We start from the raw sequence: 20658 nt of genomic DNA, 5'->3' as shown, positions 1-20658 counted from the left end.
AAGCTGGTGAGAATTCTGCCAGTTTCTTCCTGGGCCCGTGAAGCCCATGATGTGGCCCCTGCCCGAGGGAGCCCACACTCTACCAGAGGGGTTGGGTGGCCGCTGGAGAAATGGCACAAGGCTGGGGACTCTTACCCACGTTGGCCAAGGTCAGGTGCAGCCGGCCCTTCACCACTGAGTGGACGCCGACGGGCTTGACGCAGCCAAACCCCAGCATGTCTCCACTCACCACCATGTTGTCCTGCTCGTATTCAGTTGCCATGACCTCAAGCTCGTGGGAGGCCTGCACAGCCGGCCGGCCTTGGCGGAGGAGATGCTGCAGAGGAGAAAAGTGCATTCAGAGGCTGGAGCCGGCCCTGGGCTGCTTCCACCCGCCCTGCAGGTGGAGGCTGCTCCCCAACCCACCAGGAAAGCCACTGTGGGCGGGAGAGGGTGTGCACAGGACAAGACCCTGAGCCACGTTGGGGGGTGAGGGGGTGGCGAGCCAGGCGCCAACGTCTTAAAGCAGGAGTCCTTATTACTGGGGTCTTTTTCACAAAGTCTTAAGTAAAGTATGACTGGATTTACCCACTGAATAAATACCACTGGGCCCTGGGAAGGCATAAGTGGGTCTGGCAGCTGCCCTGGAGGATCCTCCCCTCCACAGGAAGCAAGAGCGGGAAAGAGGGCAGCCAAGCAACGCAAAGGACTCTTAGCCAAGCATGTCTGGGACAGCGAGGAATCCAGGACGGAAACCCGAACGGGACTCCAGGAGGAAGACAGGCCATGCACAGAAAGGGCAGGGGAGGCAGAGAAGGCCAGGGAGGCAGGCCAGGCCGAGGGCACAGGGTACAGGGTACAATGCCTCTCCCGTCTCCCTGGGCCAGGGAGCATGGCTGGGGTAGGGGCCTGTGGGGCCCAGAGAGGGGCCATGGGGCACGAGGGGCCCGCCGGGAGCCCTGGGCTGGGGTTTGACCCAGATCTGCATGCCAGGCCGAGGTTGCTCGGGGCAGGATGGGAGCAGGAAGCCTCAGACCCAGCAGGGCCTCAGCAGGACTTTTCTGACCACGGGCTCTTCTGCTGATCAGATCCCATGGCTCAGTACTCTGCCCGAACGCCAGCGCTGTGAGGCGTGTGGGGGATGACAACGGCCTCACGGCTGTGCCCCAGGCATGGCTGGGACACTCTTCCCCGTGTGCCCTCTCTGCTCTGGTGCTTCCTCTCACATAAGCAGCAGTGTGGGAGCAGATGAGGTTCCTGATTTTGTAATTCTCCAATTTCTACAGCAACAAAAGTGCCTGTCTCTGGGAGTGAGACGCCAGACCTGACCCTTCCCTTGTGGGTCTGGGGCTTCCGGTTGCCGCAGACCCTGCTCGCTTCGCCACACTCGTCTACACTGCATACGATCACCGCATAGACATCGATGATTCCAGAACCTCAGTCAGTGTGAGACTGAGAAGATATGAGAAGTCTCCTTTGGAGAACGGCCAACAAATACAAGAAACCATGTCAGCTTCTCCAGGAGGCAAGGAAATGCGAATGAAAACAAGGGACCATTTTCCTCCCAAATCATTATCAAAATGGCCAGTGGCGACTGGTTTCAAGGCTGACGCACTGTGAAGCCAAGGGCATGGGACGCAGTGCCCTCTGTCTTCAGGAAGTGCAGGCCTGGCTGAGCCTTCGGGCCAAACCCCCATCTGGCTCTGCACGCCTGCGGCCCTCATGGTGGCGCCATCAGAATTCTACTTCTGGGAACATGTCATTAGGGAGAAGAGGATGGTAAAGAGCACAAGCTCCAGAGACAGAATTAGGCTAAGACTCTGCCCTGATTATCATCAGCGTGACCCTGGGCCTCTGTTTTCTCCACCAGAAACGAGGATAAAAACAGAACTGCCCCAGGGCTGGGCTGGGGGTCACACTGAAGGCAGCACAGGAGCCGTCCGTCCCTTGGAGGAAACTCTTCTCATCGCCGTAGCAACGTGTTACGGCCAGCACCCCCAGGAAATCGGCTAGAAGATGAGGGTAAAATTGAACTTCAAGAAGTCCACAGCCGTGATTAGCAGAAGGAAAAGCCACTGTAGCGACCTGCGACAGGAAGAGCTCAAACAAGATGAAAGCTGGCCCCGCCTGCAGAAAGTAAGTCCACCAAAGGCTAACCAGAGCATCCTAACTCTCCCAGGATCTGGAGTCCAGAGGATTCTCTCTGTTCATCTCAGTTTTTCATGTTTTCTACCTAAGTTTTAAAGTTACAAGATTTTATTTTAGAAAAGTGAAGCTTTAAATTTAATTTATTCAAGTCTATGTCAATAAGCGTAACAGCACTTGTTTAAGGGGCTCTTCATGTAGGAGGAGATCAAATGGCTTCCGTCTCCAGGTGGGACAGCAAAGAGGGGGCACAAGGCTCGGCTGGGCATGACGGGGGAGCCACTGCCGCCCCACATGTGCCCAGCGGGACCTGGCTCTGCCTCCCACACTGCCTGCCTCCTTCACGCCTCTCCACCATGCAGAGCCTGCTGGGGCTGAGGCCTGTGCTAGAGATGCTGTGGTATCAACACCCAGTCCTCCCCTTGGGACACCAAAGCCAGCATGGGAGACGGACAAGCAAGGGCCACGATGACTCTGTGGGGCCCATGCCATGATCCCAACAGGAACAGAGGGCCAGGGTGAGGCATGAGAAGAGCAGCCAAGCCCTGCGGAGTCCCTGCCAACTGCAGACCCCACCCTGAACGTTCTGTGCACAGCCCACCACCCTGGGGAGCATCCCCCTCCTCTAGAAGTCACAGGGAGGTGGGATGGAGCCTGGATCAGTCGGTCAGACACAGGAAGCCAAGAGCAGACCATGCCTCAGAGGAAGAGCAGCTGGAAAAACTCCCACACCCCCACATCCCCCCACCCCGAGAGCACAGCGCAGCTGAAGGAGCAGAGGAGCCATGCTTCTCAGGGGTCAGCAGCTGCTGGAGAGGACAAGGCTAAGATAGGAAGCCCGGGGGTTCAGCCGTGTCAGGAATCCAGGAGGAAAGCAGCTATGTGGCACTCAAGAAAAGTTGGGAAATCTCAGAGACTCAGGGGCTGCAATAATGATGCCACATCCTCTCCCAGCTCCGCCCCATGGCCTGAGAGGAGAAGTCTCAGGACACCATGGTAGTGTGTGAAACTGGCCCCAGTCCTTGACCCAAGAGTTGTCATGGGGTCCCTTTCATACAATGGAGAAGTCCTGGGAAGAATCCCAGGGAGGACGAGTGAAAGAATCCATGGGTTTAGGTTTTAGTATACAAGGAGAATGGAAAAGGACAATTAGTAAAAGAGATGCTAATTTTCATTAGAATGAGAAAAACACAACGCGTGTCACTGATCTTAGGAATCAGGTCACACTGCACACCCCAGTCATTCGCGTATCCATTCATTCATCCTCAACCCACCTCTGATGCACCTGCCCTCACCACATTCACCACATGGAAGGAGATGAAGTGACACGGCCTGGTAGGTCAGTTTGCAGGAGAAATAGATAACTGAGTTTGATCTTAAGAGTTTCTTGAGCAAACAACTAACATTATAGAATTCAGACAGTGAAAAATCTTTTCCTTTCAAGAAACAGAGAATGAAGCACTATTTTTAATGAGTGTACAAAGAAGGCCAACCAAGTCTTATGCAGGACAGTGCCCACTCTTTCCAAGCAGACAGATGCTGGGAGCGTGACTTGTCCCATAAGGGACGCAGCACCCACTGTGCCTGTCCTTCCGGAGAGCCGCTACCTTCATGTGGACGGCGGCAGATCCGATGAGCAGCAGGGAGTCTCCATCCCAGACGTCGATCTGCAGGATCTGCAAGGCCAGGTAGCTGGCGAAGCAGTGCCGCTCACCTGGCTTCAGGAACCCAGGGCCCACCATGTACCTCAGCTGGAAGCCAGGAGAACCTGTCAAAGAGGCCCCAAAGGAGACCAAAAGTAATTGGAGTCATTCATCATCTTTACACTTGGAAGAGATTTCGGCTCTGGTCATGATGACTAATTTCTGCTTCTGTCATAGCTACAGTTAATAAACACATTAATCAAAAACATCATAAAATATCCAAATTAACAGAATGAAGAGCCATGTTCAGAAGACTACATTTCTTTCGCATAGAAACAATAAACTCCTCCCAAAATAAGATTTATGGTTCCACCAAGTCCTTGTAACAGCCTATGATGGATGGGAACAAATGTCCTTACGAGGCTGGCTGGGGAGTTTATTATTCTGGGCATGTAGAATTTAAGAAAAAATGTAGTCTACATCTGCTGTCAAAACTGGCATGTTCACACACACAGGCAAAGCTCAAACCGAGATCAGGCTTAGAAATGATGTGTGGGACACCCAGCAGCCCCTCTCCTGGCCCTAAAGCAGGACGTGGCACCTGTCCCGTGGGTATCCCAGGCTCCTCCCGTGGGGTCTGCCCTGGTCATCAGGCTAAGAGATGGGAACTGGACTGCGGCCCCTGCCTTCATCTTCTTGAAGTGACATTATCATTAATTCTAAATTGACAAAAATGCCATTCAAACCATCCTTAGTTAAAGTTCGAGGAACAGCAATGGTGGGAAGCATTTCAAAACAACATTATTTCTCTTTCTGTCAATAACGGTGACAACATTCCCACAGCCCCCAATGAGCAGAGGAAGGAGCGAACATTTACTCAGCACCTTCAGTGCCAGGTCCCAAGCCAGGCTGAAAAATGGCCACAGGTCCTCTCCACCCAGGCTCCAGCCACCTCAAGCCCCACAGGATGACCACAGACCACATCCCATCTGTGTTTCTCAAGACCAGAGGACAAGGAGTGAGGGCAATGTGTCCGGACAGGGGACCTAGGGGGAGTGAAGAGTGCAGGGCCCAGGGTGGGCCCCAAGGGGGTGGAGCAAGGACCCACTGCTCAGGCCTGGCGCTGGCCGCAGCAGGTGCTCACGGGGGCATCTTGGGGCAAAAAGGCAAATAAGGAATCTGGACGAAGACCAAGGAGGAGCTGATGACTAACATCACGCAAGGGCAGGGATGTCACCAGTGTGGCACCTCAGAGGTGACCAACCACACAGCCCCCACCCCCCTGCCTGGACTGTGGCATCTAGTGAGAGCACCCAGCGTGAGCGACGCAGAAGACGGGTGATTTCTGCATTTCCAACTGAGGTACCGGGTGCATCTCACTGGGGCTTGTCGGACAGTGGGTGAAAGTTGAGAGGCTGGTCAGAGGAGCCCAGACCAGGATGGCCCTGTGCCTAGCATGCTCCCGCCCCCCACTCCAGGAGCTCTCAGCATGCTGTCAGCTCTGGGATCAGTGTCTCCCTGTCTTGAGACCCTGAGCTCCTTAAGGGTGGGGCCCTGCTTGTCCAGTTCTCCCAGCACTACCCCGTGTAGGGCCTCCCACATGGCAGGGGCGCAGTCATTTGTTTGCTGAGTAAGTGAATTAATGGTAGCACTGAAAGGCCCTGGCAGTGCTGGGGTACGGTGGTGACAGAACGGGGGCTGGCCCAGCGGGGCACTGGAAGGAGCTCCCCAGGAGACAAGACAGAGGGTCCCATTGGGTCGAGCTGTGTTTGGGACACGCGTACTCTACCCACTGCAGCCTCAGACCTCTCCCCTCCCTGTCCAGCTGAGACAAGTGGCTCCTCTGTGGCCACCCCTGAGGTCCAAGCTCCCCACAGTCCACCCTGTGTCATTTCCACCCCACTCAGAAGTCCAGGAAGCTGGCCTCCAACTGAACTAAGAAGACTCTCAGGGGCAGTGGCCCTGTCCCCCCCCAAGCCCACCTCCTATGACCCCTTCACAAACACCGTGCCCCAGCCCGGATGGAATCCTCACTGTTTCTGGGGTTGAGGAAACAGAAAACACAGTAACGGTAGAAACTAACCACTCTCCATTCAAAGGCAGATCCAGGCAATGATGAATGAGTAACAATCTAGAAGACCAGAGTAGCCAACTCCCACGATGGCAGGGGTACAGGGTGCAGGGATCGATCTTAACGCAGCACCCCAATGACAGGAAAAACAACTTTTCAAGTGTATTTGGAACATTAATAAAAACTAACCATGTATTAGGCCACAAAAAACTACGCTCCATAAAGTAGAAATAATACAAACAATATTCTCTTAACATAATGCAATAAACTAGAAATGAATACACCAGCCTGGGCAACATGGCGAAACCCTATCTCTACAAAAAACAAAAAAATCACCCAGGCGTAGTGGTGCATGCCTGTAGCCCCAGTGACTCATAAGGCTGAGGCCCATCACTTGAACCCAGGAGGTGGAGGTTGCAGTGAGCTGCGATCGCGCCACTGCACTGCACTCCAGCCTGGGCTACAGAGCAAGACCTAGTCTCAAAAAAAAAAAAAAAAAAGGTAAAATTTTTTTTAAGAAACAAACTTGCAACTACTTACTCATAAATAACTTTCTGTCAAAGGGCAAACACAATCAAAAAAGATTTTCTGGAAACTAATAATAATGAAAATACTACTTACCAGTATCAACAATCATAAGGCAGTAATCACAGGAAAATTCATAGCTTTAAATCCTTGTATATCCATACAAACAAAAGAATTAAGATAAACGAATTAAGCAGCTCAAAAAAAAAAGGAAAATAGTAAAGAATATCAAAAATCAAGGAGAAATGAGGGGACAGTAAAGATAAACACAAAATTTAATCAATTAGAAAACAAAGCAATAGCAAAACCCATATGACATAAACTTTAAAACTCTTTAGAAAGATACACAGTAGAAATGAACAGATGGAAAGGCAGCCTTGTCTTGGACCGTCATCTCCTAACTCTTGCGGCACTATTCACAATAGCAAAGACTTGGAACCAACCCAAATGTCCATCAATGATAGACTGGATTAAGAAGATGTGGCATATACACACCATGGATTACTATGCAGCCATAAAAAAGGATGAGTTCATGTCCTTTGTAGGGACATGGATGAAGCTGGAAACCGTCATTCTCAGCAAACTATCGCAAGGACAGAAAACTAAACACCGCATGTTCTCTACCGTAGAAATGGGCACAGGTGACGTCTACGCAGCCCACAAAGTATGACACAGCTACCATAGAAACGGTCATAGGTGGTAATTGAACAATGAGAACACTTGGACACAGGAAGGGGAACATACACACCGGGGCCTGTCATGGGGTGGGGGGATGGGGGAGGGATAGCATTAGGAGATATACCTAATGTAAATGATGAGTTAATGGGTGCAGCACACCAACATGGCACATGTATACATATGTAACAAACCTGCACGTTGTGCATGTGTACCCTAGAACTTAAAGTATAATTTTAAAAAAAAAATACAAAAATTAGCCGGGCATGGTGGCGGGTGCCTGTAGTCCCAGCTACTCAGGAGGCTGAGGCAGAAGAATCACTCGAACCCAGGAGGTGGAGGCTGCAGTTTGCCAAGACTGTGCCACTGCACTCCAGCTTGGGCAACAGAGTAAGACTTCATTTCAAACAAAAACAAAACAAAACAAAAAAACTGCATTAAGATGGACTTCACACCTATGGGACTGTAAAAATACCACCCATTAACGTCCCATTTTGACGGCGAGCAGGAGGAAACCAGCGGTCCCACAGATTGCCAGTGGCCCCGGGCGGTGGCACCCGACAGAGGGTGTGGGGCAGTGTCTGTCAACACCACTGAAGCCTGTGATTCCATAATCCCCTTTCCAGAACCAGAAAGAACCAAGGTTACTAACTGCTGAGATAGCGAAATACCAGAAATGATGCAAACGTCTATTAGGAGACCGGCTGAATAAACAGCAGCACAACCACCCCACAGAGCGTGACGCAGCTACCACAGAAACGGGCACAGGCGACGTCTATGCAGCCCACAGAGCGTGACGCAGCTACCATAGAAACGGGCACAGGCGACGTCTATGCAGCCCACAGAGCGTGACGCAGCTACCGTAGAAACGGGCACAGGCGACGTCTATGCCGCCCACAGAGCGTGACGCAGCTACCATAGAAACGGGCACAGGCGACGTCTATGCAGCCCACAGAGCGTGACGCAGCTACCACAGAAACGGGCACAGGCGACGTCTATGCAGCCCACAGAGCGTGACGCAGCTACCGTAGAAACGGGCACAGGTGACGTCTGTGCAGCCAAACTTGGGCTATGACGTTAACTGAAAAAAAGCAGGGAGCAGAAGAGTGTATTTGGTACGTTACCACTGAATTAGAATACAGGGAAAATAAAATGTAAATGTTTGCTTATTTTTGAAAAAACAAATCAATAAAAACACTGGAAGGATCAGCCAGAAACAAAAAGTCTGGTTACTGTTAGGAGGCCGGGCAGGGGGAGGAGCCTGCAGGGATAAGGGAAGCAGGGAGGCCCGAGCACACACTGGGCTATGGTGTTCAACTTTCAACCATGTAAACAGTCCAAAAAAATTAAAAAGGAAAGCAAACATAAAATTGAAAACAAAATTAAAACAAATGAATCATATTGAATATCAAACTGGAGATAAGAATTATTTTGAGGGCTTTTGGTCACACTAAATCAATTCTGAACCCTCGGTGGGACAGAGCCCAAAAGGAGCTGCGAAGAATCTGACTTCAGCAGGACGTGCACTGTTGACATTAAGTCAACAATTAACATCAGCAGTGTCATTGTGAAAATGCATTCTATATGTTGTTAGGAAAGATAAATAAGTAAATACATGATGAGAAACCATGATTTTCTGTGTAAGACACATACAAATAATATAAGGAAATATATGAGAAAAATTCTAAATCTGACTTAGGAAGATCAACATGAACTCACGTTTTACATTTTCCCGGTTTCTCTGAGGAGCCTGGTCTGCCTGAATGGGGATAACATTTCAGAGATCAGGATATGGGGTGCTTTGATTCTGGGTCTTCTTGCTTCAAAGCCTTTCACTGCTGCGAGTGTGCTTTTGGTGCGCACGGCCATTGTGTTAGAGATATGCCTGGGAGTGAACGGCTGGGTTGTGGAGCAGCACCTGTTGTTAGGTTTAGTGGATCTGCCAAGCAGGTTTCCCTCATGCTGCACCAGCTTCCACATCCATCCACATCATCCATCATGAAATATTTACATGGTTGAAAGTTGAAACGGGCCCTGGCTGGCAGCAGGGAGAGCACAAGATGAGCCTGGAACCGGCACTGCTCCAGAAAGCAGGACGCGCTCAAAGTCCAATCAGAGCTGGTGAAAAGCCAGAAGGGCTCCCGGAATAATAATGAGTGCAACCCCGCGCATCAATGAAGGTGCAGGAGACCACAGCCACGCTCCAAAGACAAAGCAAAACAGCCGGACACCTAACGCTGGGATCGCCACTACTTGGCTAACTATTCCACCGACTTCTCACTCTGAAAACCGGCAATTAAAAGGAAAGAATTAAACCTTTGTCCTGTCTTTGTGGAGCACATATATGTAGTTCATCCCTTGTCGGTAGGGGAAGTTCTTTTTTAACAAAGAATGTGAGCTAATAAAGGCAGAGCCGACCAAATGATAGAATTAGACAAATTACCATTTCAAAAACACCACTTAAATAACTGACGCAAGCAAAGCTCAGCCCAGGGTGTTAAAACAAGAGGTGGAAGGTTGCTGGGGACCAGATATTTGCATGAAGCCAAAAAATGGCGCCAAGAATTCTTCAGTCAGTTCAAAGAGAAAAACTCTCTTTCTACAGGAGAAACCTGGGGGTGGGCACCCTAACCAAGCGACCAAATCAGCATCGTAACAATGAGATGGTCTCACATTCGTGCCTCCTGAGGTGTTGGGCTGTGAAGTACATGGCACTGACAATGAAGTGTTCATGCTGAGATCCAGAATCAACCAACTTTCAGCCCTCACTCCTGGCGTTCAAGAACCACGGGGGATAAAGCAACAAATTCAACAACATGAAGAAGCAACCAGATAAGCCCAGAACACGGGACGTTCTGCAAGACAGCTCACTTGGCCTCTCCTGAAAGCCAGTGTCACTGGAAAAGAATGCAGGCGACTACGAGATTAAAGTGATAATTACAAATACAATACAGGAACCCCGGCTGGATCCCAGATCAAAAAAATATACACGGGGGACAAATGGGGAAATGGTACTATGATATTTGTGTTATCTTAAATGTGATACTAGAATTGCACGTATATAAAAGGGTGCCCTTATTTTTAAGAGATGCATGTTGCTTATTTAGAGGTAGAGTGTTACCATGCATGTCTACAACTTACTTTCGAATAATTCAAGATGAACAGTTCAGCAACGTTCCGAAACACGGCACGGTTTCTGTAGGTGGGGACATATGGGATTAGGGCTCTCGCAGAAGGCCCGGGAAAGAGGAGATCCACTAAGGAAGAGACAGCGAGGCTGTGCTAGGTGGCCCGGAGCAGGACTGGAGGCTGGTCTGATGGAGAGGCCTCTCGGCTGGGACAGCCCAGGGAGAGGAAATGGACCGTGTTCTTCGGAAGAACAGATGCTCTTGGCTGATCCAAATTCAATTAATTCAGCTCTCACACTGAGGAGGGCCCCACGAGATAAAAACACCAAGAGGAGCATGTTAGGAAGCAAAAGGCCAGCACAGGAGCAAAGAAAACAAAAAGGGTTGAAGACACGAAGCCCAGGGCCAAGGAGGGAACCAACGCACGCAGGGGAGACCACACCCTTGGCAGAGCCCCCCGAAAGGTGCAGGAAGAAGAGGTGATGAGAAGAAAGGCCATTCACAGCTCCAAACACCCAAAAACGGAAAAAACCTCTCTCAGGAGCCCTGGGCTCCTTGGCTCCTCCAGGCTCACGGGTGTGGCTGCAGGAAGCTTCAGTTCAGGAGGACCAGCGTGCAGGGCCGTGGCACGAGCCCCCTAGCGGCTCTGCCAGGAAGACAGCCACATCTCAGATGCCACTCTCTGAGTGGTTCTTCCTCCTGATTGGGACATGGCAAAGGCCTGGGAAGCTGGAACCAAGGCGTTCTCCCATCTACCTGCATTCACTCAGACACCTGAGTCTGTGGCAATATCAAATTTTGGATTCTGAGAACATAATTTTCCTTAGGACAACTATTCAGGGCTGGGAATTGGCTTGTCTAAATGTGGTGGGTATGGGGCCAGTGCTTTAAAATCTTACATGTCCTATTAACTCTGGTGACGGGATACAGAAAGAATGCCTATCAATTCAAACACACACATGCATACACACACACACACACACACAGAGACAACACACTAGAAAATGGGCAGGGGACCTGAACACATGCCTCATGAACGATGATACCCCTAAGGCCAGCAGGCCTGTGAAAGGCACTCAGTATCATCAAGGAAGCTCTGACCACGAGATGCCTCTACATCAGGATAGTTCAAAGAAACAAAGAAAACCAGCGATCACCATGTGACTGGCGAGGACATAGCGCTGTCTGGGCTGCCGGTCTCCTGCTGATGGATGTGGAAGCTGGAGCAGCACGAGGGAAACCTGCTTGGCAGATCCACTAAACCTAACAACAGGTGCTGCTCCACAACCCACCCATTCACTCCCAGGCATATCTCTAACACAACGGCCGTGTGCGCCAAAAGCACACTCGCAGCAGCATTATGCAAAAGAGCCAGAAACTAGAACCCATTCCAATGCCTATTTGAATGGAGAAGCATCACAGAATCACCAGACACTGGGTTTCTCTACAGCCAGGAGAACGGAAATGCTACTGCTACAGACAGAACAGGGACCTCACAGACAAGAGGCCAGCAAAAGAAGTGGGATTCAAAACAGAACATAAAACATGATCCCACCGAAGTCCAAAAAAGGGCAAAACTGATCTACGGTGGCAGAATTCAGAAGGGTGGTTCTCTTGGGGGAGGTGAAGGACTGTGGTGAGGGAGGCCTCTGCATCCTGTTCCAGAGCCCCTTCCGGGCTGGGAGGTGGTTATGCAGATGTGTTCACTTGGTAAAATTTATACCTTTTATAAAAATTAGCTCAAAATGGATCACAGACCTAAATGTAAACCACAAAACTATACAACTCCTAGGAGATGACACAGAACAAAATCTAGGTGACCTCAGAGATGGCTTTTCAGATACAACCCATGCATAATCCATGAGAGAAATAACTAATGAGCTGGACTTCATTAAAATGAAAAACTTCACTCTGCCAAACATACTGGTAAGAGAATAAAAAGACAAGCCATTGATAGGGAAAAAACTTTTGCAAAATACGTATCTGATAAAGGACTTGCATCCAAAATATAAAAAGACATCTGTTCAGGTATCTGAGCAGAAATCTCATGGAAGAAGATACACAGATGGCAAATAAGCACATGAGAAGGTGCTCCACATCATATGTCACTAGAGAACTGCAAATTACAACGACAAGACACCACTGCACTGCCTGCTAGAGCAGCTAAAACCCAACCACTGACAACACCAAATGCTGGTGAGGATATGGAGCAACCAGAATCCTCATTCACTGCTGGTGGGAATGCAAAATGCCCAGCCACTCTGGAAGACTGTATGGTGATTCCTAACAAAACTAAACATACTCTTACCACATGATCCAGCAACCACACTCCTTGGTATTTACCAGTGAGTTGAAAAATTATGTACACACAAAACCCTGTACACAAATGTTTCTAACAGCTTTATTCAAAATTGCCAAAAACTGTAAACAACCAAGATGCCCTTCAAGAGGTGAATGGAAAAATAGGCTGTGGCACATACATGCAATGAAGTATCGTTCAGCAATCCAATACATGAGTGAGCGAGACACAAAAAGCCACGGAGGAACTAAATGCACAGTGCTGGGGGGAAGAAACCAGTTTTGAAAAGCTACATACTATATAATTCCAGCTGTATGACGTTCTGGAAGAGGCAACATGGAAACAGTCAAAAGAACAGTAGTGCCAGGGGAGGAGAGGAGGGCTGAATAGGTGGAGCGCAGGGGAGGTGTAGGGCGATGAAGCTATTCTGTATGATCCATCATGGTGGATCCATGATGTCATGTATTTGTCAAAAATCACAGACTGTATAATGCAGAATGAACTTTAGTGTAAACTATGAGTTTAGTTCATAATAATTTTTAATACTGGTTCATCAATTGTAACAAATGTGTCACACCAGCAGGCATGGTGGCTCACACCTGTCATCTCAGCACTTTGGGAGGCTGAGGCAGGAGGATCACTTGAGCCAAGGAGTTCAACACCAGCCTGGGCAACATGGCAAAACCCCATCTCTACAAAAACTACAAAAAAATATTAGTTGGGCATGGCGGTGCATGCCTGTGGTCCCAGCTATGTGGGGGCTAAGGTGGGAGGATTGTTTGAGCCCAGGAGGTCAAGGCTGCAGTGAGCTGTGATCGTGCCACTGCACTCCAGCCTGGGTGACAGAGTAAGATCCTGTCTCAAAAAAAACCCCAAAAAAACAAAAAAGAATGTGTCACATCAATGCAAAATGTTAATAATAGGGGAAACTGTTGGGGTTGGGGGAGGTCCTATGGGAACTCTCTGTACCAGCTACTCAATTTTTCTGTAAACCTAAAACTGATCTAAAAAAATAAAATTATTAATTTTTTAAAATAATAGAACCATGCACTGGCACTCTGTGTCTTTACCGTACGCATGTTATAGTTCAACAACAACAAAAAATATCTTTTAAGTGAGGCTTATGAGAGGCTCAGTCCTGAACTGATGCAACTCCCAAGGCCCTAGGGAACCGTGCCTGTCCAGAGAGAACCCTCCCGCAAGCTGTGACTGCTGAAGGAAGCCCAGACCTGCCCAGGCAGAGATTCAGCTACGTAAGAAATTGAAATCAGTCGGGTGGGGTTTCTTTGGACTTCAACTTAAGAATTTTGGACTGTGAATTTTAATTCATAATGACAAGAAAAATTTGATTTTGGAGTTTCATTTCTTTGGACTTCAACTTGCAAGGAAATTTAATTTGGGGACTTTAATTCCTCTCTGGGAAATGCATCATGGAAAGGGGTTTATATTCAAGTCAGGAGCATCTCTAAGTGGTTGGCCTTTTTTATTGAATGATCTCAACGCTATCGTTTAACTTCACTGCAGAGCCTCTGATGAGCTGTGCTGGATAAAATGACTGGATGGAATTTGGAATGGGAAACAGTAGGGAATAAGTGTTCAACAGTGGGTACAGAGGAGCCTTGAGACAAACGCATTAATCTGATCCATTTTACAGCCTTCTGGGGACATCGGTTGGACTGTCTACCAAAGGCCTCAGGAGGACTGAAAAAGGAAAGGTAGTTGGCTTAGTTGAAGTGATTCAGGAAGGTTGGAACCGCCCTGGTGGTGACCAGCCCCCTCCCCCAAAGACAAAGGCCACACCCCTGGTTGGCCATAAACGTAATGATGAAGGTCAGTGAGTTGAGAAAACCAAACCCTGGAAATGCTGTAGGAGCACGTCCTTCCCTGGCCTCACACCTCCATGCAAAGGAGCCTCCTGTGGCCTCTGAGCCCAGCCCCCACGCCTCTCAGGGCGAGAGCAGCTCAACTGACTGGGGATGGGGAATAGACTAACTAACTAGGCTGCTCACTCCTCCTCCCCACTCTCGTCTTTTCAGATCTGCCCACAGGAGAGAATGCAACAGTCCGAGATGTGCTTCCAGGCATGCAGAGAGGCGAGGGCTCACCCCAGGTGCAAAGCCTGCTGCTGTCTGGCCAACCTCCACCTGCATCAAAGGCCATCCACATCAGGGGCTGGCGCCAGTGGGCACAGCTAGCTCTCAGACCAACCAAGTCCTACACCCTCTTTATCATGAATAAATGCACGATAAAGAAAGTGATACTTTCATCTCCGCCATCTGCCTCTCTTGACTGACGGTGCCCATGGACAGGAAACAAGAAGCATGCCCTGTTGTACCTGGTGACCCTGGTGCCCAACTGTTTGGCTGACCCATTCTATTGTTTTGTCTTCTAAGCATTTACACTCATCAAATTTTTTTCCTTCTACTTTTACTGGGCTTGTTCTGTCTTTCTCCCCCAAACTTCTTAAGTTGAACAATCAAAACAATATCTTAAAGGGTACCTTTCTTCTTCACCAACATAGGCATTTAAAACTGTAAATTCCCCTGTAATTACAATTTTACTTGCATCTCCTAAGTTTTGATATGCAATATTATTTTGTCATTCAGTTTTAAATAATCAGGCATTTCTATTTTGAGGTCTTCATTGACTCATGGAATAATTAGAAGCACATTTTAAAATTTAAAAAAAAAAGCAGTTCAGAGTGGTTGCAGGGGAGGGAGTGACTGACTTCTGATCTTGTGGCATTATGGCCAGAGAAAGTTATATAATTAGATTTGATACCGATTCTCTCAGTATAGGGTGATGCCTGCTTGGTGAGCTAAAAAATATATATGAACGATGATCAGTTTTTCTAAGTTTCAAAGTATGCTTTAAAATAATGCATATTCTCTAAATGAGATGTACAGGTTTTCTCAGATCACCTTTTTAAACTGTATTTTATAATATCCTTATTAACTTGTTTCTGTTTGATCTACTGAGAAGTATGTCTAGAACTCCCATGATTGTGGAGTTTTGCCAATTTCTCCTTGTAAGTCCATCAAGTTCTCCTCTCTATCTTGAGGCTACGTATGTTAGAAGTTCGCGGATTCGGAACTGTTTCTTTTTCTAGTGAATTACTTTCTTGGTTATTAACAGCCTCCTCGATCCCTAGCGCTGCATTTGCTTTGTGTCTCTGTTGTCAGGTGCCATTTTAGGCTACTTCATTTGAGGTCACTATTTTAACATCACTTTTTCCACCTGCCACTTTCTACCTCAAGAGGTGGCAGTGTTTCAGACCCCAGCTGGGTCCCTTACGAGCTGAGTCTCTGACCAAGATGGGGAAACTGACCATCAATAAAAATATCAACATGTCAGGTGTGTTTCTATTCAATGTAGCTTCAATTTATTCGTTACAATGATACCCGAAGAAAAAAAAAGTCATTGGTCCCCATCCTTGAAGGATGCCAGGGAATCATGTAATTACTTCAGAAATTGGCAAATAAAGGGAAGAATCAAGTATTATCCAGCCTTTCCTATACAAACCGCACCTTAAGGTAAGCAAAAAGTTGATACCAGGAAGTTTCTGGTTTTGAAGCATCTCAGCTAACAAACAAGGGAGGTGTTCTAGAAGCAGAACGTTACCACTGCACAAATGACACAGCGGTGGGCATAATGGCTGCTGACACAACATAAAAAGAAGTAAGCAGACGCCAAAGGTACAGCAGAGGTGAAGGAGGTGGCACAAACATCACCTGCTAAAAAGAATTCTTGCCAAAAACAAAAACAAGTATCTAATCATGCATCTAGATCTAACTCCCAATTTATAGCTAAAGAGGGGACAGAATAACATTTTTATGTTACCACCAGGATACAAAAACAGAATCCAGACTGTGGGGTGGATGCTCTACAGTACAATGTGGCTTCTTCAACAAATACATAAAAAAGAAACAACAGAGACAGGTACGATGGCAGCAACTGCAGACAGAGACTGAAGAGTCACACTGCTCCATGACCAGTACGGACCTTATTTCTGGACAAACTTAAAAAAATGTTATAAGGTTACTAGCAAAATTTTAACATTGGCTAGATATCTGACGATATTAGGAGTTATTATTTTAGGTAGGATATACCAATTAAGTTTATGTTTTTCAAATAAGAATTCCTAATTTTTTAGATATACATAAGGAAATATTCATACATGAAATTATATATGTCTGGGATTTGCTTCAAAATAACCCTGGCTTGGGGGAGGACGCTGGGTTGGGAGGCAGCTGAGAGCTGCTGGGGCTAAGGGTTTGCTGCACTGGTTCACAGTATTATTCTAATGTTGTGTATGTTTTAAACTTTTCATAGTACCACTTATTTAATAACACCGACAATTTGCACACACAACTCAGTACAGAATGTCTCGCCTTTGCCACGCACACGAGTACTCACCAGCATCAAAGGTGCCATCTCTGCTCACAGGCATGAGGATGTGGGTCAGGGCGCCAGAGCTGGGCTGGCCAGCCTCATCCAGCTGGACCAGCTGCAGTCGTGGCGTCGTTGCGGGTGGGAAGCGGTAGAACTGGAAGGTGAAATACACAGTCTTTGGCCATGATGTTCCTCGGCAGTCCTGGGCCACTCTGAATCCAACGACAGCTCTGGGTTAATTGAGTATCCATGGCACAGAACCTGAGGGGTCTGATGTGCGTTTGAATAGGGGATGGTCCAGGCACCTTAGTCGCTGGGGCAACAGTAAAGAGGCTGCCACGGTCACCAATGCAACCGCTTTGCTGTGCTCTCAGCAAGCCGGCCAGACAGCAGCATTCTCAAGTGTAAGGACACTCCCAGCTAGAGAAGCTGCCTTTGGAGCTACACTAAGATCTAAGACCTGAACAACCCACCGTCCACATTTTAATGAAGGACCACAAAAGATGGGGTAAAGCAGCTTTCACAGCATTTAGCATGCTGTGGATGGGTCCTAGACAAGATAAGATAAAAACAGATGGCACTCCCGAATCTACTAAGACCTGAGCATAAACAGTTCTGCCAGGTCAGAACCTCAGCAAAGTTTCTCTTCAACACAGGAAATGTGAAAGCCAGATGAGTAACAGAATATTCAAGGATTTACCTGCTAAAGGCAAGAAACTGTAGCACTATCTCGTTGCTTTGTAGACAATCTGATTCCTCCTTCTGAGGGTTAAACGTCACGGGGTCTGCAGGGTTGACGGCCTCGGCTGGCTGTTTATTGGCATCCAGAATCTCAGGAAAGCCGGAAGACTGCAGGAGCACCATGGAGGCTCTTGAGGGCTGCCCTGCAGAGCTGAGACACAGAGACTCCTCAGGTAGCCTCCCAGGAAAGAGGGGACCCATTGATGCACCTCCCTGTGGAAACCCTGGTGTTCACAAGGTCCAACAGTCTGATGGCATAGCACGTGCCTGGTTCCATCCCACCCAGACCCACACCTCACCTCCTGGTCTGGGTTCCCACAACAATAGGGGCATGCAAAGGCGTGAACGGCAGCTCCTGTAACTGTTCGGCAATGGACGTTTCCAGGACCAGGGAGGTCTGGCTCAGGTCGGCTTCCAGGTGGGAGATACCGCCCTCCAACGGGAACTCCTGCTGAACAAAACGAGAGCTTTCAAGTGAGGCCACCAAGGACCCCAACCCATAACAACCAACGGTGCTCAGATCTAAGGGGATTCATCGATTAATTGCCTCTGGAGGGTTGCCAGCTCTAGCAAATAAAAATACAGAAGGTTCAATTACACTTGAATTTCAGGTAAACAACAAATAATTTTAGTGTAAGTATGGTCCCTGAGACATTTGGGATATACTTACACTAAAAAATTATTTGTTGTTTACCTGAAGTTCAAATTTAACTGGGCATCCTATATTTCATGTGGCAATCCAATTTGTGAGTTGAGAAGCAGTGAGGAAGGAATCCTAATTTTTATGAGCACGTCAGGAAACCGTGGGAGATATCTGATGCCTACGATAGTAAATTCATACCAAAACATGTTTATAGAACAGAAAGATGAAGCTTCCTCAATACTCCGATAAAACCGGGGCACCGAGCCCCTGGCTGGTGTGTTTGGACAGTCTCTTGTCCCCACAGCCCCTGAACCTTCTTGTCATTCACTCGTATTCCACCTCCACTCCTCTCCAAGGCCGAAGCAGGCCTCTCAGCGAGGAGCTGGCTTGGGAGTTGGGATTGTGCTCTTTCAAGCTTCATTCCCAAGCTTTCTGTTTCAGTCCAGAGGAAACCAGGTCACCCTCACATCATGTCTCAGGTGCCAATAATAAAAAGCTAGGCAAGCTCTTCACAAACACACGAGCCCCAGAGATGCTTTAGACAAGACAGCAGAGACTCATGGTGCTAGGAGTGTTTTCAAACAAGGAATTAAAAGAAACTATTTTTCCTCAACATAATTCCAGTTAAGACCAGAGATGCAGTTTGCAGGTGAACCAGCCGACTTTGGAAACCAAACTCCATAGGAATTCCCCAAGGCCAGTGGCAACGTGGGCCAATCTTAGCCAGGAGCGCACCCTGAAGCCAGGACGGCAGGCTTCACTCACCTCCTTTAGCTGCTGATAGCAAGGAGGGTCCTGGGGTGCTGGATGCCTGTCTCAGCCTCTGTCTATAGATCCAGCCACACCTTCTTCTACTTTCACGTAGAGACCTAGGGGTAGCTTAACTTTGTTTTCATGGGTAGATGACAATCTGAATCAAGCGCTGTGGTATGAAGAACTCATGGGCCACATTCTTCTTTGGTCTCCAAGACAGAATGGTGGCAACTGTCTGAGGCCCCCACCCACACCCCAGGGAACCCGCCAAGGTCTCTGCCACCTAACTAAGGACAGGCACAGAGCAAACACCCAAAGTGAGGAGTTGTGGAGCCATTCCTTGGTGGAAGGCGAGGCAGACGGTGGACGGCACTTACTGCCTGGGCCGGGGAGGCCTGAGAGCCATGGGGTAGCTGCTGTGAAGTAGGCCTGGCCAAGCAGTGCTGAGTCAGGGACCGCGGGGAGGCCGCCAGCTGGGAAATTGACAACTGGAAGGAAAGAGAGCACAGGTGAGGGGCTCAGAAGCTTGCCAGTCCATCCACAAAGCTCCCAACATGCACTGGCCACACCAGGGAACGAGGTAGCCCTGGATCCAGCCACGGAAGGGAGTGATGCCTGCAGCCTCCTGGCCAGGGCAGCTCTGGAACCTGGGACCGCTTCTCAAGTTCCTTTATTTAATGACGGAGAGGTGATTCCATGATCTCCCCGAGATCATAATATCTGAATAAGAATATTATTAACAAGGAAAACAAGCAAGAAAGGAGAAAGCATCTCAAGCTACAGGGGCGGCCTGGCCTCTGCCTCTCTGTCCCTTGCCAGCACTGGACTGAGCACCTCCAAGGCCTTGCCAGTTCTAGCCGCCTGCGTTCCTATCAAACAAACCTCCCTGTTAAGGCAGTGACCACCTTGATGGCCAGCGCAGGCTCTCGAGACAGCTGTGGATGGAGTGCCCGTGCCAACGTGGCATTACTGTGATGGAGTGACCGCACCAGTGTGGCATTACTGTGTAGCCTCGGGCAAGTCAGCTAACCTCTTTTTGCCTCAGTCTCCTCACCTGTAAAATGGGGATAATAATAGTACCTAAACTGCAGGACTGTTAGGAGAATGAAATGACAATCCTAGCTAGGGTTTGGCATAGTAGCTGGCACGCAGTGAGCCATCTATAAATACTGCAGATATCTGGAAATGTGTGTGGCTTAAAACACTGATGCAGAGGGCTGGGGGCCCATGCACTACTGAAGACATGGATCTCAAACCCGGACTCTAACTCCAGTACACATAGCCAGCACCTGAGACATTCACTGTCAGCAATGATGGCTGGCCCACACCGGGTGCTGGCAGAGAGGCCCCAATGTACGAAGAGGCACTGAGAAATGAATGGCGGTCAGGGTGCATGAAACATCCCCAGGGGACCCTGGCAGCATCTTCAGGGAGCAGAGGAGATCTTTGGGGCCTTCCCAGCTTCCCTCAGACCCCGTAAGGTATCGTGACCACTCGGGGTCACGTGGAAACTGCTCCAGGGAAAATGCCAGGTTGGGCCAGCAGGGAAGCCTGGGAGGCCGTCCACAGACTTGTGCCTTTAGGTGAATCCAGTATTCTTCACTCCTGATCCAGTTTCCCACTGCAGATGACACACTAAAGCTGCTTCCTGGAGACAGCCGTGG

General features: G+C 48.7%; 1 protein-coding gene across 28 annotated transcripts in view; it reads right to left on the bottom strand.

Moving 5' to 3' along the window:
- NPHP4 (nephrocystin 4) overlaps nucleotides 1-20658 on the bottom strand; it is a 127541-nt gene that overhangs the window by 19936 nt on the left and 86947 nt on the right. For 25 of the 28 annotated variants that reach the window (XR_008517172.1, XR_010136941.1, XR_010136942.1 and 22 more), the window contains 6 exons: nucleotides 19372-19482; nucleotides 17898-18049; nucleotides 17558-17749; nucleotides 16882-17069; nucleotides 3732-3892; nucleotides 136-316 (listed from right to left, as the gene is read on the bottom strand). Coding sequence is in view for 23 of the 28 variants with exons in the window: in XM_054542184.2 (XP_054398159.1) it covers nucleotides 136-316; nucleotides 3732-3892; nucleotides 16882-17069; nucleotides 17558-17749; nucleotides 17898-18049; nucleotides 19372-19482 (985 nt within the window). In the remaining 5 variants the exon portion in view is untranslated. The remainder of the gene's footprint in view (nucleotides 1-135; nucleotides 317-3731; nucleotides 3893-16881; nucleotides 17070-17557; nucleotides 17750-17897; nucleotides 18050-19371; nucleotides 19483-20658) is intronic. The other 3 variants (XM_063715515.1, XM_054542223.2, XM_063715514.1) reach the window with 1 other exon arrangement.

The sequence above is a fragment of the Pongo abelii genome, chromosome 1, assembly GCF_028885655.2.
Source record: "Pongo abelii isolate AG06213 chromosome 1, NHGRI_mPonAbe1-v2.0_pri, whole genome shotgun sequence".
NCBI classification, from domain to species: domain Eukaryota; kingdom Metazoa; phylum Chordata; class Mammalia; order Primates; family Hominidae; genus Pongo; species Pongo abelii.
The sequence above is the reverse complement of the archived record's forward strand: the minus strand, read 5'-3'. Positions and strand labels throughout refer to the sequence as shown.